This window comes from Miniopterus natalensis, chromosome 12 (assembly GCF_054644295.1).
Source record: "Miniopterus natalensis isolate mMinNat1 chromosome 12, mMinNat1.hap1, whole genome shotgun sequence".
Classification (NCBI taxonomy): domain Eukaryota; kingdom Metazoa; phylum Chordata; class Mammalia; order Chiroptera; family Miniopteridae; genus Miniopterus; species Miniopterus natalensis.
In genome coordinates, this window is record NC_142092.1 from 33,556,519 (window position 1) to 33,575,266 (window position 18,748).

The 18,748-nt window shown below is 34.0% G+C and overlaps 1 protein-coding gene across 1 annotated transcript in view; it reads left to right on the plus strand.

Annotated features, from left to right (window-relative positions):
- The window catches only part of ZNG1A (Zn regulated GTPase metalloprotein activator 1A), a 35,116-nt gene extending 17,243 nt beyond the window's left edge, over positions 1-17,873 (plus strand). The window contains exons 7-15 of the mRNA XM_016214277.2: positions 1,570-1,616; positions 3,389-3,475; positions 6,013-6,057; positions 10,186-10,242; positions 12,886-12,937; positions 14,419-14,487; positions 14,591-14,656; positions 16,791-16,920; positions 17,278-17,873. Of these exons, the coding sequence (XP_016069763.2) occupies positions 1,570-1,616; positions 3,389-3,475; positions 6,013-6,057; positions 10,186-10,242; positions 12,886-12,937; positions 14,419-14,487; positions 14,591-14,656; positions 16,791-16,920; positions 17,278-17,384 (660 nt within the window). The 3' untranslated portion in view covers positions 17,385-17,873. The remainder of the gene's footprint in view (positions 1-1,569; positions 1,617-3,388; positions 3,476-6,012; positions 6,058-10,185; positions 10,243-12,885; positions 12,938-14,418; positions 14,488-14,590; positions 14,657-16,790; positions 16,921-17,277) is intronic.
- The last annotated feature ends 875 nt before the right edge of the window (positions 17,874-18,748 follow it).

Consider the following 18,748-nt stretch of genomic DNA (forward strand, 5'->3'; position numbering starts at 1 on the left):
TTTCCCCCAAAATAGAATTTGGCAAGCTTATAGGAGAAAAATGTTTTTCCTCTAGAGACTTAACCAATACTATTAAATAAAATTATTACCAATTTGCTCTTAGGTTTCAAACTATCCAAGTACCGTAATGATTTACCTCCCTTTGAATTGTGAAACTGGTTTGGTGAAATAATTTTTTCAGTATATGGTCCCGAAGCAAGCATGGTAAAATAATTTTGAATGTAATTTTTAGGTAATCTTTATGTATGTACTGTTATGTGGTTATTAACATTTGTGTAACACTGTATGCAAGACTGATTTTATAAGACAAAGCTTTCAAAGAGATTTTAAAATTATGTTCATTTTATTTCTATTGAGCACATTTTCAGTTTTGAAAAATAGCCCTATAGTGGGGTATCCTGTAATGGTCAGTCTTAGAATTAGTTTCTTCTTTTATAAAATGAGGAGAATAGCCTTTTTCTATAATTGTTATGAAGGCTAAATGAAATAATATGTGTAAAAGGATTTAATAATTGCGAAGTTTGATTCAAATATGAAGAGTATTAATCTGATTGCCTCTAACTTCAGTAGGCAGCTTTTAAGAGTTAAAATAATGAAGGTGAAATATTTTTCAGGGGAACCTTATGGCATTGATAACATTAGGGATATAAATAGGATTATGGAAAAATAATAATTGCCTCCAGAGAGATGAGAACTACCTCGTGGGCCTCTAAGTCAATGTCAAAATATTTTTTTTGGAGCCAGCTTGACTCTGGAGAGGTCAGCAAAATAAACAGTTGCATGGAGAGGCCAGATCACTCAAGTATTTCTAAATGATAAACTGCTTTTGTGCTAGAATTAGGGCTGTGCCCTTCTCTCAGCATATTTGTTTCTAGGGTATATGAAGGGCCCAGTACGAGTTAATATAATGTACCATTCTGGGGTGGGGAGTGGGTCTATTTTATTATTAGCATTCTGTCAACTGGGTTCTTTAACTTGAATTTATGTATATCTGTTTTACAGAGAACATATATATTCATAGTGATGAAGAAGATATTTACTAAAGATCCTGATAAATCTTCTGAAGTGTAGTTTTTTAAGGGAAGTATATTAGGCTATAACAAATCCTATTATTATGTCCTCTTGAGTGGGTAGAAATTGAGGGAAGTATATTAGATTTTAAGAAAGTACAATTTCAGTTGCCATCTTTTTAATAAGTAATAAATATTTAGAACAAGAACAATTTTATAAAAAGGAAAATGCCTAAAACCTGAACTCTAATGTTCTATGTTGTTATGACTTTATTTAAATATGGAGGGTTTTTCTTTTAAGAAAAAGATGTCAGAAGACACAATTTAAGCACCAGCCGCCCCCCCCCCCCAAAAAAAAACAACAAAACAAAACACACCCTATAGGGTCACAGTAGGGAAAAAATTGCAAATGGAGAAGAACTAATTTGTGTATTCAGTAATAGAGCTTGTTGAAGTCTTTATCAGAGGCAGGAAGGGAGTCTCTGAAGTAAAATCCTTTGTGTTGACATTAGATTTTGTCATCCCACAGTAACTTTCTTCAAACTTTGTTTTCGTTTAGCATTTAACAGAAGAAAAACCTGATGGCCTTATCAATGAAGCTTCTAGGTATTCATATTTAAAGTATATATTGATTACTGGCTAATTGGAAAGAGAAAATTATTAATATGAAAACAAAAAACAGACAGAAATATAAAAACAAGTCAAGGAATTTATTATCTTTTTCTTGTAGTTGAACTATTGGTAACTATTTTTAATGGTCTGATAACTAAATTTTATTTAAAACTATTTTTTATTATAGCATAAAGTGAGTGCTGGGCACAGGAGTTCTTTGTGAGGAGCTTAGGAAGTGTTGACATTTAAAATTACTTTCTTTTAAAAATATTTTTTTGTTCTCACTGTTTCTTTGGGATTGAGATGATTATTAAAAAGTTGGCTTACTTACTGCCTTCTTTACCAGTAATTTGTTTGATTCAAATGTTCGCTCTTATTCAGAACAACAGAGGAACCAATATGGATATAGGTTTAATTTGGCATTTAGAACATTTTTTATTTAAATACCTTTATGCTCCAGATTGGTTTGTCTTTAGACTTATAAATATTTTAATAAATTAGTTTCCCTACCCTAAGCATATTCTTGCTAATGGGAAAAGGGTTTTTGTATAAATGACAGTTACTAAATATGCTGCTGGTTTAAGGGGGAGCTCCCATGAGATTTGCTATATATGATCCAGACATAAATAATGAAGACTGCAAGTGATTAATTCCCTATAGTTTTGGAGCGTGGTACTCTGTTGTTTTGTAATCCTGCCTAAACACTGTATTTGGTATATAGCTATGATTCAAATTAGACTGAACTTAAATGTTTTTGTAACTTTTTCCTTAATAAAATGTTTATTATAAAAAATATAAATAAGCCAATAGAAAACAGCAAAATGTTATAAAAGCCAAAATAAAATTAAACATAAAAGACCTCTAGTTTAAAGATTGTAACTGTTTATATTTTAAGATGTGCACATTTAGTCTTTATTCATGTAAAACTTACTTAAACAAAATAATGGGATTGTGATATGCATACTATTGAAACCTGCTCTTTTAATTTATTTATTTTTGAGAATTTGGTTGTTATTTATCAGTTATATCTTCAGGTAGCATAAAACTAGGATTAGGAACAGTCTAGTGATTAAAATTTTTTGGAGAATTGGGGAAAATTTAAAGACTCCTTGGCTTTACTATTCCTGTTAATAGAATATATAACTTCTCTTTATAGTAAGCTATTTTCTTACTCAGCCTTCTGTCAACTGGATTCTTTAACCTGAACTTCTGTATATCTGTTTTACAGAGAAAATATATATTCATAGTGAGGTAGTTATTTGTTAGAGATCCTGATAAATCTTCTGAAGTGTAGTTTTTAAAAATACTGTTTAATGTAGTTTTAATGTTAAATAAACCTATTCACTATATTTCTTTGAAAATTATGGTAACTATTGCATGGAATATTTTAGTAAGTAGACTATCCTTATTTTTACCATGTTGGATATCTGAATTTTATGCATTTCTTTACAAAGAAAATCATGAGTTGATAATCATCCTAATTGTAAAAATCCTTGATTGTAAACTTTTTGAGGCTTGTTTTTGTAGTTCTAGAGTGGCAAGTGAAAGCACTTAGTAAATTTCTCATGAACAATGTGAAATCTAAATTTGCATAGTGATGAATATAATTTACTCTTACCATTTGAAGAATAGGTAGGTTAGAAGTAAGTTGGATTACTATGTAGAGTACTATGTAGTTTTTAACTGATAATTGATCTGAAGGAGACATTTCTATTTTAATTTCTTAACATTTCTCTTTTAACATCTGTTCTTGTTTGCTAATTTAGGCAAGTTGCTTTGGCAGATATCATCATCATCAATAAAACTGACTTGGTTCCAGAAGAGGATTTAAACAAACTAAGGACAACTATTAGGTACAAAATTATAAGTGTTAAGTACCTACAAATTCAGAGTGGATTATACAAAGTATTTTTACCATGTACCATTAGAAAATGACATATATTGTTGTTGCCTAATTGACTGTTATGTAAATAGTAGTATATGAGGTTATTCCCCATTGCTTACAGAATATAGTTCAGGGTTCATGGACTGATATTCAGGGTCCTCTGACTTCATCGTCCTTTACCTGTCTTCTCTTTAACTTCTTCCTTACAGCAAGTTCTCTAATTGTACCCAGGATGATTATTTACTTACTTTTTCATGGATGTATCTCCTAAAATCCTTTTATTATTCATTTTGTGTTCTCACTCTCGCTCTGCCAGTCCTTCCATTCCTTTATCTTTTCTGCTGTTCTTCTCCCCCTCCCCACCCCAGCAATTTTATCCATTCTCTAGAGCCAGCCCTGCTCCACCTTTTCTCCCTTTCTTCTCTATGACGTCTTCCCTGACCCATGTGGTCTCACTCACCCAAACCCTCATTGACTTTGTCAGCTAACCATACCTTTTTCCAGCTTGTTTTAATGTCTGCAGTGTCCATGGCCAAGGCTAATCAATATAGGATAATATTAATGATACTCAAGTATGTGTTAAATGATCCAACAGTTATTTGGACTTTTCAAGTGAGGTTAGAGTTTAGGGACTTTGAATTACTTTATAAGACCTAAACTAATAAATGCCACCTATAAAGGGACATTGAATAGCTTTTATTATTAGTTATCTTTAATGGGCACAGTCTGCTGACATCAGATTTTGAATCTGTCAATGCCAGTTCATATAGTATATGTTATAAATTGAATCAATGAAGTTGAGACTCATTCGGAGATTGCCTATTACAGAAGAAAAAAAATTTATGTTTTTCTCCATATTTGGTCTCCATATTTGGTCTCCATATTTGGTCTTATTTTAATAGTAATATCCTCTTGGACTTTACTATAAAAAACTGTAATAATGTCTCCATGTGGAGGGCAGATAGTATTGCATAGTATTTAAGGTCATGGACTTTGGAGTCTGCTTGGGTTCCAATCTTTGGTCTGTTTCTCACTGTTTTTAAGTCTCATCTGTAAAACAGGATTGATACCTACTTTATAAGTTTGGTTTGACTATTACCTGCAATAATGTTGGTAAACTGCGTGCCCAGCACGTAGTAAATGAGCTATTAGCTCTTACCATTATTAGATTGTAGATTTTTTTTTCTTAGTTTCTGTAGTAATTTCAAGTTACATTGAATAAAAAAATGAAAGAAATAGAAAGATTGTTGACAATTTTGAGAAGTCTAGAAAGATGAACCAGTGAATAAAGATTACTTCTTTTACCCCTTTTGACACTAGTTTCCTAAATTTTGTTTCTCTTTTCAAAATCCTATGCATCATTGTGATTGCTAGAAAGAAGAACACAATCTATGCAGCAAACATTTTTGGATCTGAGATTATTACTACTGGGCTTTTCTACTTCCATGTTCACTGAACTGGATCTCCAGTAGCAACCAGACTGACTATTAGCTAACTTGTTGCCAGCCTGTACTGTACAGTTATATCAGAAAAGAATTTGGACAAAGCACATTGATAAATTAAAGACCCTTTTGGCTTTTTACCCTCCATTGTACATCAGACTTGCAACTGACTTGGAATTAGATTGAGGGAGTTGGAAGGTAAACATATTTGAGAGGAAATAGCCATCATGTTATAGAGTACATTCAAAAGAGAAGATTAAGAATTTTGTAATAGTGGAGAGACTTGCCTCAGAATCATTGTATGCAGGAAGCCTTACCCATGAGAACAAGCTTGAACAAAAAGCAGATATCATCAGCAAGCAACACTAAAGGCAATGGAATTGATAAAACGATAACGACATCAGGTGTACAGTATGTTGAAAAGAATTTACCAAGTATTTTTGGTGCCTTATAACGAGAGCCTTATTTTATTATCTTAGTATCAGAATGGGGAGGGCTGGCAGAGTGGGAGAGATTCTACTCAGGGAATTGAAGAAGTTACTCTCTAAAAGAACCTGGATGTGTGACTTAGTGTTACTGTGAGTACTGAGGACAGGCTGGAGTCACAGCCACTCAGAGCCAGGTGATTTCTAGCGTGTGTATAGTTATTTTCACCAACAATGCTTGGGGAATATTGGGTATCAATAAAATTTTTTACTTATTTACTCATTTTAAGAGCATTAGAATCACTAGCTATTTTATGAATCATATTTTCTAAAGTGAAGGTGTTTTTATAAATCACAAAGTAGCCCCTATCCTAGTCTGTGAGTTGTGCAGTAAATTTTTGCATATCATGTTTTAATGCCTCAGTACGATATACCTGACTTATGATTAGAAGGAAAAGAGTAATTAAATTATAAAATATGCAAGTTTTGTTTTCCTATTTTTATGTTTTCTTTTCTAGTTCCAGATATATTTGTATGTGCTTACTTCATATTTAGAAATAATGTGCTCTGTGTGCTTTTTAAAAAACTTAACTTTTTTTTTTTTTTTTTTTACTTCCTCATTTTTAAATTTATTTCAGATCAATAAATGGACTGGGGAAAATTATAGAAACACAAAGATCAAGGTACTTTTAAAAAACTATTAGTGATATTAACAATAATTTTAGTTAATAATAAATAATTGATAAACATGCTTTATTCTAATATAAGAAAAATACATGTGCATTTTTTAAATTGATTTTTAGAGGGAGGGAGAGAGAGAGAAAAATTGATGTGAGAGAGAAATAACCATTGATTGCCTTCCATATTCGCCCCGACCGGGAATCAAACCCGTTACCCTTTGGTGCATAGGACACTCCAAGAAACTGAGCCACCTGGCTAGGGCACATGTGAATTTTTACAGATAAGGCCCAGAAATGTTGTTTTGAGTGTTCTTTATAAATTAGTTTGGCATATTTATTTAATATATTTGCTTCTCCTTGTAACTAAGACTATAGAGCCATGATACAACACTGTGTAGCTGTGCTTCTGCTTAATGAAGAAGAAAACAGGACTTTCAGCCACTTATGAAAGTAACTAGTATAGAAATCTGAAAAAAGTATATTATTAGGAATCTTTTAATTTGAGATACTGTATCTAAATAGCTTTTTAATACTTTTAAAAACCTTCTTAGTGTTTCATGGCTGCAAAAACAATGTCATGTAAAAATATATGACATTATTTAAGTTCCTGATACATTCTCTTTTCAAAAATTTTGATTCCCATTTCCTGTAGGCTCCCTTTCCAGTGTGTTTATACAGATCTGCATTACTTTATAAAATTCTCTGTTCTTAAAACATCTATAAAATGGATTTCTGTAAGTTGAACTCTGTTTTCCATTGAATGTTATCATGATTTCAGGACATTTCTGTACCAGGTGTATTTTGTTAAACTCATTTTGTGTGTGTGTGAGAATGGCTCAGCAGCTGATAGACCCAGCAACATGTAGCCAGCAGTTCTGAGACTCATAGCTTGTAGTCTAGTGCCACCCAGGTTTTAATTCAGAGATTCTTTCCTTGAAAGTGCAGCAGAGGCCTAAATTGAGTGGCTCGTCTGCTATGGCAGAGATTAGAGGTGCTGACAGACTACCATAAGTGTTATGCAGTAGCAGCAGCAGCTGCTTACGTGCGTGTCAGCAGCTGGGGAATTAATTTGGTATGTGTTCTCAGGAGCCACTCGTCTGCTGGCAGAGGTAGCAGAATGCCCTGAGTGGACATTCTCTACAAGCACACACCAAATGTGCTCCTTGCATTTCAAATTCCTGTGTAGAAAATCTCTGATAACCTAACTCATACCATGAACCATTCTTTAGTATCTGTCTTCTTCCTATTGCGTTTTACCATTTCCTTTCTCCTTAATTTTTCTCTTCTTTATAAAATGACAGACAACTGTATAATGCTTAAATAAGGTTTTAAAAATCATGTCCATAAATAGCTGTGGTTCTGATGTAATAGTATTTATTTGGTTCATATTTACAAACATCTTAAATCAGTTTTTTAACGGTCCGTGGACTTATCTTGCTCAATTTTTTTTGTTAGTACCTTTATGTCCTGCATAAAGGTTTCATCTTGAATATTTTGTTATGTACCGGTTTTGATGTTTGTATAACATTTCTAACATTTGTTCTGTGATGTTATAGAACAGCAAACATGCAGTGATTACATTTTGTTACTTCAAATGGATGACTGAAGGGAATAAAACCTCCTTTTTCTTCTGTTTCTTCAGTGTCTGGTGTTTGCCAGTGCATCTGAGAATCTAGGGACTTTCTGAAGTACTTCTTGTGTTGAGCATTGATGTTGGATTAGGATCCTTTTCAGTGAAGATCAGAACTCCATGGTAGAATTCTTACTATTAGGTCCTGAATCTTATATTAAATATTTCCCAAAATTCCTTGAGGCATAGCAACTTGAACTTGCCAGTTTAGAAACTAGAGATTTGGTTTTTAACAAAATAGTTGAAATCACTTCTATGGAAGTTTTGTTTTATTGTGTGTGGTGTGTTTAATTCCTTAAGCATCTTGTGGTTGACAGTGCTGACAATAGTAAAACTGACGATAGTAAAGCTGCTATAAGCATGTGTAAGAAAAGGTTACCTTCAGACTGTATAAGTTAAGGAATGAGAATGATGTGTAGCATTGTTTATTGTTAAGTCTTAAGTTGACTTTGAGGCAAATGGGAGTTCTAATGGACCACACAGAATTCAGAAGCAGGAGGGGAAGATTAGGAGTCCCATTCTTACCTTTCTTGGACTTTTAAAAATTCTTGGAGATATAAATGGACTGACCAGAGGTAAACCAAAATCCAATTTATTAATGATAAGTTAATCTATTCAACAAATTGTCTATTGAGAATTCTGCTAGTTGCTAGGCATTTTGTGGCATGTTAAGGATTTAAGCAATGGATAAGGTAAAAACTTAGCCTTCATGGAGATCCGTCATTTGAGGGAGACAGAAGCAAACAAGCAAAAACCAATATATCAGATACTATTAATATAACAGGAATATTAAGTGCACAGGCTCCTGTAAGAGGAAGATAGAGGAACAATTACTCACTCTTCTTGATGAAGAGTCAGAAAATTTTGACTGAGAAAGTGATCATTGACCTGAGTATTGAAAAGTGAATCGGAGTTTTCCAGATGGACAAGAGTAGCTATAGCTTTCTAGGCCTAAGGGACCTGTGGATATTTTAGAATGGCTAAAACATGTATATTACCTTGCAGTGAGAAAAAGAGACATAACAAGAAGTGGAGAGCTTACCACAGAGGGTCTTGATGCTATGATACATAATTTGGATTTTCTCCTGTAGGCAGCAAGGAGTTAGTGAAGGATTTTAAAAGCAGGATGACTCTTGGGAAATGAATTGAATATGGTGCATTTCTTCCAAGTTGGGAAATACAGGAAGGGAGGAGCAACTTTTTGGGTAGGGTGTTGTTAGCAGTGGGTTTAGTAAAGGCGATTAGTTCAGTTCTATAGAAATTTGAGGTGCCACTGGGGAAAGCATTTGGCAATTTAATTCTAGAGTTTAGGATTTACTTAGCTATTGGGTGTGGTATTGACAATTCATAGATCTGGAATTGGCTGGTGGCCCCTGTTCATGAGACTCGCTGAACTTTGAAAAGATGACTATAGACAATATCCCAGGAGTAGGCCCTGCACTCCTCTCTCCACCTTGGACAGCCAGAGCTCTCTTCCCTGTCATTCTCCTGCCCCTGTTCTTAGGCTACTTAAAGCATTCTTTAGACATAGGGACAATTGAAAGCCTTCATCGATTAGGTACTCCTGCCATAGATAGCTCAAGAAATGAGAAAAGATGAACTTTGGAAGTTCTTTACTTCCCCCTTTATGTTTGCCTTATTCTCAATTAAAAAATTTTTCATGGAACATTTACTTTTTTACTTGATCATTTTCCTAATTCTGCTAATGTAGAATGTCCAATATTTGAAATATTGTTACAGCCTATTAACCCAGAACTTTGGAGTATTCTTCTTTTAATAAGATGGGAATTTGTCTGCCTTGTGCCAGGATAAGCATCCATAATCTAACAGACTGTTGTTGGCACAAATGTGAATATATGGCAGACTGTTGAGAATGAGCAAAGCAGACACAGCTGGTCAGCCAGGGCGAAGTTAAAGGAGGTGGTTTAGCTTACATGTTCACGCATTTTTCAAAATCTTGACTTTGACAAAGTTTGATTTTCCTTGTGAGAAAATTTAATAAATGTTTGGCAAGTTCCTGGAATCTAATTTTGAAATTTAATTATACGGTTGTCATTTTCTTTAAACATTCATTGTAGCTTTGATTATAGAGAAATCACCATCTTCTGTTTAGTAGGGTCATGTAAAAATTGGAACTCAGTCACTAGTCTTTAGAAATTTATGTGTTTAAAAAAAACCTATTGCTAGTTTTGGTATGATGTTCTCTTCTGATTTGAATACTTGCTTTCATAATAAGGCTTAATTAATTACTACTAAATAATTCCAATATAATGTTTATTCAGATAGAGCACTAAGTAGGAAGTTTCAGTCTATATGCAACACCATTCTGAAGGAAATGGAATCAAATCACATTCTTGGATATAGATACGGGTCCTAGAGTGAATATTTCTGATATAGTGGCCTGTTTGAGTCCTCACATTCTTACAGCATTACCTGTTATATATCAAGGAGGGAGGGGAGTAAAGAATTTCACAGTGTTACATTGGTTTTCTTTCTTTTAGAGTTGATCTCTCTAATGTGTTAGATCTTCATGCCTTTGACAGTCTCTCTGGAATAAGGTATGTCTCCTGTATTTTGGTCATTTTTATTGTAATGTTCCTATCATTCCAAAGTTATAGGAGTTACAGGAATGATTTAAAGAATTGCACACTTGATTTAAGCTTCCTGTCATCCTTTTGACATAAAATACCATTCCTAATGATTATGATCTTGGAAATTTTGAAAATTGGGTATTTGGAAATCACAGTACATTTTCCTATAGAAATTATAGTGTAAATGGTGGTTAATTTTAGAGACTAATTGTTAATATTGCTACACTAAATATATGTAATACTTTCTATGACAAAATGCATGAAACACATAGAAAATTTTAGCTTGAGGTGTTATCACAGATACTTCCTTTCCTCTCAGTGATAGATCAGTTTCCTGCCTCTTTCCCAAAGGGAATCTTTTTGATAAGGAAAAGGAGAATGTAAATTTCTTCCCTGGACATCAGTATCTTTTTTTCAAAAAGTTATCTTAACCATTTTTAAGTGTACAGTTCAGTAAAGTATATTCACATTGTTGTGGAATGGATGTACAGAACTTTTTTATTTTGCAAAACTAAGACTCTACACCGATTAAGTGATAACTCTGTATTTTCCCCTCCCCACTGCCCCTGGCAGCCATTGTTCTATTATCTGTTTCTATGAATGTGACTACGTTGATACTCATATAAGTAGAATCAAACAGTATTTGTCTTATTGTGACTGGCTTATTTCACTTAGTCCTCAAGGTTCATCCATTTTTAGCATAGAAAGATTTCCTTCTTAAATGCTAAATAATATTCCCCCATAGGTGTATAATGTTGCTATGAACATGGGTGTGCTTATATGTCTTCAAGATACTGCTGTCAATCCTTTTGGATATGTACCCAAAAGTGAGATTGCTGTATCCTATGGTATTTCTATTTTTAAGTTTTTGAGGAACCACCATACTGTTTTCCATAGCAGCTGCACCATTTTACATTCCCACCAACAACACACACGGGTTTTAATTTCTCTATATCTTCCCAATACTTATTTTCTGTTGTTTTTGGTAGTAGCTGTCCTAATGGCTATGAGGTGATACCTCATTGTGATTTTGATTTGCATTTCTGTAATGGTTAGAGGTGTTGAGCATTGTCTCATATGCTTGTTGGCCATTTGTATATCATCTTTGGAGAAATGTCTATTTAAGTACTTTGCCCATTTTAAAATCAGGTTATTTGATTTTGTTGTGACTGAGTTGTAGGAGCTTTTTGTATATTCTTGGTAATAACTCCTATCAGACATATGATTTGCAAATGTTTTTCATTTCCACTGAAGTAGATGAGTTAATAAAACTCTTCTGTGAGAGGTTTCCTCCCTATGCCAGGAGGAAAGGAGCATCCTTGTCTCTGAAGACAAGTGGACGCACAGAGGAATCTGAAGGAGCGGGCCTTACTGAGTTTCCTCCAACTTACTACACTTGGCTCATACTCTGTTCTGTCCTGTCTTCCTATGACTTTCCACTCTTCATCAAACCTGGCCTAAAACCACCCAGACGTAACCATTATTTGGGTCTTCATTTCTTTATGAAGGCTCCTGTGTCACGTAAAACTTAATTGTGTGCTTTCCTCCTGCTACTCTGTCTTTGTTAGTCTAATTTTCAGACCCAGCCAGGGACCTGAAGAGGGTAGAAGAAAACTTTTCCTCCCCTATTGAAGCAGTCATTGTCCAACAACATTAAATATTGAATGTAGGGAAAGAGCAGTTATAATGCATTAGTGACACTTAAAGAAGTAGCTGTTTAGTGTGATGGCCCCACAATGGGTAAGGCCTTTGCATACTTTTCATTGTACTTAGTTGTTGAACAGGAGAATCCATTCCTGAGCAACCAGCTGGGAAGGTTTAATTTGACACTTTTCCTACTAAGACCCCCCACTGAGACTCATTTCCCTCCAACAGTTCCTACAAGCCTTTTCTCTTTCCTAAACTTGCTGTTACTAATTTACCCCTCGCTGTTCTTCAGGGCAAAACATCTGCAAGGTTTTAAGTCCTTCCCTCCTCCCAACCTACCCCCATCAGTGTCTAAATGTGCGGTACAGTTGTTATGGTTATAATTTGTTATGCCATCTTGATCTCGCTGTTTCCATATCAGAACAATGCATTTTTTAAGATTCTGGCTTTTTGTTTTTACCAGAAACTGACTGTATAGAAGGGTTATATTTATGGATCCTGTTTGTTTTTTACTAAGTAGTCATGTTCAAGGGAAAACATTTATAAAAGAAAATTTATTTTACTAACTTTATTTGGGTACCAGAATTTTCACATTAGGAAGCATGGGGAGAGTTGATGAAATTTTAAACAATAGTAAAAATGCTTATGTGTATTTTTCTAGGCCTGTATTAGATCTTTTGGAATTAAAAAGAAATCTACTGACATATTTAACCACACAAAATATTGTTGCTAAAGATTAGTTTTTCTTTATATTGTGTTTATGTATGTGAATGTGTAGACATTTTTAAGAAAAGCTTTAAAATAATCTGCCAGTGTTTCTCTTAGAATATGTTAATAACACGTAAACTATGTAATAGATTCAACTGTGGATATTCTCTTCCTTATGTAGCTTTATCACTAAGAAATGTACAAGGTTAAGTGAAAAATATATTGATATCTGAATATATAATCAGTTGTTCTTAGTTTGCAGAAAAAACTTCAACAATTGCCAGCAATACAACCTCACCTTGATCAGGTAAAATCTTAAAAATATGTTTAATGTATCTCTTTAACTAAATTGGTTCTTGTTAGGACTGTTTTATTAGAACTCTTTCTAAAATTGTATTTTTGAACTGTGTTGACAGTTTTTAGAATGTGAATGCCTTTGAGGCCATCTAATCTCACTTTTTAAAGGATAATAGGACTCATTAAACTGCCACTCTGTTTTGTGCTTACCATGGTCTTTAATATTTACCTTTAGCTCTTCTCAAACTGTGTTCAGATAAAAAACAGTTCTGGTCTTTTCATATTTTTTACTATAAGCCAATATGATTTTCTGCTGGTGAGTAAAATTGCTGTTAAGATACATGGTTCTAGGGGATGATGGAGAGCTGTGCTTTAGTATGTTTTTCTGCCTGTTTTAAAGCTTGGCTTGAGCTTTATGTTCATTATCCAAGAGGGGGGCTGTGCCTTTATCAGGTTATGATTTTGGCCTTTTCATCATCAAGTGTGAAACTTTGGGTTACTGTAGAAAATGGAGGTTTGGGGTTTTAATTATGTGACTGGCTAGAGGAAATCTCAAGCTTCTGGTTCCTTAGAGTAGACAGATTTATCGAGATCAGGAGGAAAAATAAATCTCAAAGTTAACATGCTATAAATGATGATGTCATCCTCTAAAACCAAAGATGACGTACTATCCATTCTCATCTCTGGGAACTCTTCTTCCTTGGTCACATGCTTGGTCAGAAAGAAACCAAACTTTTCCTTTATATTTATTTTTTCCAAAGGACAGAATTAAACTTTTGCTTTTGAGTGTTACATCTGGCTCTGGGTAGTTTGTTTTTTCTGAGCCTCATTTTCCGCAATTTATAAAATGGAAATAATTATCTTTATTCCACAGGATTGTCATCACACATAAATGAGAGATAAAATGAAGTGACCCAGGCAAAAGTGCCTGGCTCAGTACTTACAGCTGATAATATATATGTATTACCTTCCCTCTTAGCACTGAGAATCCTGGAAAGAATGAATTAAATGAGTACCCTTTTTTTTTTTTTAATATATCTTTATTGATCTGAGAGAGAGGAAAGGAGCGGGAGAGAGAGATAGAAATATCGACAAAGAGAGAGTCATTGATCTGCTGCCTCCTGCATGCCCCCAACGGGATGGAGCCCGCAACCCAGGCATGTGCCCTGACCGGGAATCGAACCCCGATCGTCTGGATCCTAGGTCCATGCTCAACCACTGAGCCACGCCTGGCTAGGCAATGAGTACCCTTTTATGACAGTTTCTCTGTGTCAGTGCTAAACCATTGATCAGCTGTTCAGAATATAAAAAATGGAGTTGCTTATACCAAAAATCAGCAAATAATAGTGAAAAAGTTATGCAAAAATATGTATTGTTAGGCAACGTGGATTTCTATGAATGTGTTCCTTTTCATCTTAAAACTTGTGATTTAAAAAAAAAATCACTTTTACTATAGAAAAGTCATTATTGATTCTTTCTCTTGATTTACAGAGTATTATTACAGTCACATTTGAAGTGCCAGGAAATGCAAAGGAAGAAAGTCTCAATGTGTTTATTCAGGTGAATGCAGTAGTTAACTGATTAATGATTTATCAACTGTATTGTTACATAGTTGTTGCAAGCAGCAATGGTTGGTCTTATTAACATATGTCATTTGATACAGAATCTTCTATGGGAAAAGAATGTGAGGAATAAGGATGATGACTGCATGGAGGTCATACGACTAAAGGTGCAGTATACAGTTGACAGTTTTATATTTTTGGACAGAGTCCCTTTCTTGGCTGTTATATAAAAGCATATTTGGTTTCAAACAGAAGCACTGGTTTTAGTATAAATAACCTTAGTCTGTTTTCATTTTCCTTATTTCCATTGCTGAAAAGCTTTGGAAATCACTGCATAAAGCATGATTTATTTGCACAGCTTCATTTAGGGTTGTAGCTAAAACAACCCATGTGCTTTGAAATGTTACCCTGTGCTCTCTACTCCCAGAATTTCTGAACAGTTATCTGGCTCATGAGCTTGACCTGTTGAATGAAACTCTCCTCCCCTTGGCACACAGCTTAGTCAGTTCGAGAAAACGGAATGTTTTCCTGTGTTTATTTTTTTCAAGAGAGCTACATTAATAGATAAATAATAGTAGAAATCTTGCTGCAGCCAAATCTTATGCTTCTTGATGCTTCTAGCAGACGCTAAACATTTGTCATACTATAAGCAAAATTATAAAAGACTAGAATTCTTGCTCTGTGTTTGGAAACCCATTCTTATTACTTCACATTTGGGTATTTGTGTCATGAAAGGTGTTTTTTCCAGGGGCAGTGGTTCTAGGTTATGTGCTTAACCCATCAGCAGTTATTTGAGTGACCCTTCTTGTTTATTCAGAAGTGCATAAACTTTTTATTGTTGTTGTTTATTATTATTACTTTTAGTAACTAGATTCTCCAGCTAGGGACTGACTCCTGGGGTCACTAGAACGGCAAAGGTTGATACTATGGAGAAACTGTTTAGGTTATTTTTTCACTCCTTGTGCTGGCCTACCTGGGAGTGGCACTGCAGAGCAACACAGGTGAATCCCATATCCTTCCCACCTGGTCCTGCATTATGATCGTAGCACGATCTCCATTCCATGATCCTAATGGCAGATCATATTTCATTCTGTAACTGCTTTGTCCCCTAGTACTGAATAAGGGGTGGTACCCAGGAAAACAGCCATTATGGCGTTACACTAATGCTGCCACCAAGACCTCCACACACAGTTCTGTGGCTCTTTCTGCACCATCCCAGGTTGGAGTCGTCCTTACATATGACAGTCTTTCTGCAGTTGTCCTCTTTGGTTCTGCCTTTGGACTTCCTCTCATCACAACACTGGGGGATCTGGAGCAACACAGTCTTTATCTTCATTGACTTCCTTCTCTTTCCTGTTACCAGTAGTCAGCATGTTGAAAATGTTAACTCTAGTAAACAGCTAATGTTTCAAATCTTAATACAAAATTAACGCTTAGGTAAATCTTCCTGAGGAGTTTGTTATTATATATTCAAATTCAAAAAGCAGAAAACAATTAAATCATTATATGTCGTATATCTTAAATTACTATTATGTTATATGGCAGTTATATCTCAGTGAAACTGGGAAAAGAACCAGAAAACAACTGGGCACAGGCAAAGACAAACTGGAAGAACATACACCCAAAATACATAAATACACCAAAAATACACAAAAGCTGTGTGGTGGGAATGACTATCAGTGATCTGTCTTTTACTATTTCTCAGTGTATATTAATTTTATAACAAACATGTATAACAGATATTTCAGAGAAATGATTTCATCTCCATAGGAGCCAGTTTAATAGATAATTTGTTCCTCATTTCTGCAAATCAATATAAAATAAACTTTTATTCAGATAAATATAATAGTTTTTCTTTTTCTGTATTTCATTATCTACTCCATTTGTTGCAGCTCATCCGAAAGCTATCACAGAAATCTTTTAACTTATCTAATTTTCCCACTAAAACTGTGAAACAAATATGAAATTCTTAAAAGTAGAATAATCAGTAGAATCTGATACACTATGTTTTATCATTTTGTTCTTTCAATTTTTTGTTGTGCTAACACTGAAAGGACATCCTAATACATATGTTAATTTTGTCATTAGAAAAAAATCAATGTGCACAGAAACTTTTTAAAAAATTGGAGGCTTTAAGAAACTAATTTACAAATAACTGGAGAAAAGTAATTTTAACAGCATCTTTATTTTTATGAGTTTGTAGTTTGAAAAGGAATAGGAAAAATTAATCCATTAATATCAATGCTTGATTTCTGCTTTTAAATTCACATCGAGGCTGACTAATCATTCTCCTCTGAGCAGGGGCTGGTGTCGATCAAAGACAAACCACAGCAAGTGATTGTCCAAGGTGTCTATGAGCTGTATGATCTGGAGGAGACTCCAGTGAGCTGGAGAGATGACACTGAGAGAACAAATCGGCTGGTTCTTATTGGTAAGTTACAAGCAGTTAAATTTCTAAAGCAACGTGGAAAATATATTTGAAAGGAATATAATGTGCCACTTAAGCAGTATTAACCAATCAGAAGCTCCTTTGTAAACCTAAATAAACTTGTGGTTATAATGGTAATAAGAACTTGCTAGACCTTTTACTCTTCAAACAACCTTAGGAAAGTGATTAATCCAAGTGTCAGTTGGGTTCTGAAGGATTTAACTGGAAAGTTAGAAAAGGAGTCACTCAGTTACTATCATTTTTAAATTTTGAAGATCATCAAACATTTATCAGGAATTGATTGGTAAACTGTCATTTTAATAAGCATAGTATAATCACCATATTTTGTTGTCTTTGCAGGCAGAAATTTAGATAAGGATATCCTTAAACAACTATTTATAGCTACTGTGACAGAAACAGAAAAACGGTGGACAACATACTTTAAAGAAGATCAAGTTTGTCTGTAAAATAGAAGCATTTCTTAGCAAAAGGATGGATGATAATGTTAGGAATATGTTTCCTACTGGGTGTATTTCAAGCATCTGTTCTTTGCATTACTTCTGTTATGAATTCCAGTGTATGTTAAAATTATATTTATTTTATAGAATACATAAGATATAGTAAAGCAGTACTATAAAACATTTGACATTTATACAATAAAATATAATATTCTCTTAAGTGTTTTTTAATAGACAAATGTTTCACAAAAAGATCTTTCAGAACTGGCTTTGGAGTTTACATATGCTGATTTTCTCATCCATGGAAGTTATTCATAATAATGATGATAAAACATACTTCAACATTGTCATTTTCCTTTAGAACTTCATAGATATATTAACAAAAAATTTTGAAAGCAAATAATGTCACCATTTTTATTAAATGAAATAAAAGATTTGTTGTGGCTAGAGACATATAGGTGGAAGAAATCTGAATCAAATAAATTAATTGGTACCATCTCTTATTTTTAGTCAATTCTAGGCCTTACTGATAAGGTAGTGAAACTTCAGCCATTCACTTTGTAATATATTTAGAAGATTCTTATTGTAGGGCTTTTAATTTTAAGTAGATTTTACTCCTAGTATTAAATTAACTTTTTTTTTTAACTTCTTTAATTTTTAGTATAAGCTAGAAAGTGACAAGGTACAAACCTTCAGATATAACTGCAGATAACTTGATAATTCAACAATCTTTACTTTTCTCCTATTCCTACTAAAGGCCAGGCCAGCATTAACATTTCTCAAATTGTAGGAAAATAGCATTGGAAGGAATTTCAAGAAGAGCTTTCCCAAACTAATAGTTGCTAAATATCAGACAAGGCTATCAAATGGTGTTTTGAATTTTTTTAGAATTATAAGTAGAAGAATTGAATAGTTCCAGTATATGGAGGCAGGTCAGTTGATTAGATTATCTAGGTCCCTTCCTCTGCATTCTGTGTCTTTTATATATATAATTTTTCTATATTCATCTATTTGCCCCGAATCCATTTTCTTAATTCATGGTTGAGAAAATACCCATGTTTTGTGGCAGCATATTGTCCAATAGAAAGTCAGCTGATAAATTAGAGTCAATCTGGGCTTTAATTCCAGCTCTGCTGCTTCTTGGCTGTGTAACCTTGGGCAAAGTATTTTCTCTGAGATTAGTTTCCCTATTTATAAAGTGGATGGTGATCATACCAACCATTCAAGGTTGTTGTATTAACTAGGTTTGTAACGCACCCTGCTCAGCTCCTGGCACACAACAGAGCCTAGGTAATTGTATCTTCTTCCTAAAGGTTTTAATTTGCTTTATAATTTATGTAGTCATGATAATACTTAATAGTGTTCTTTGACAA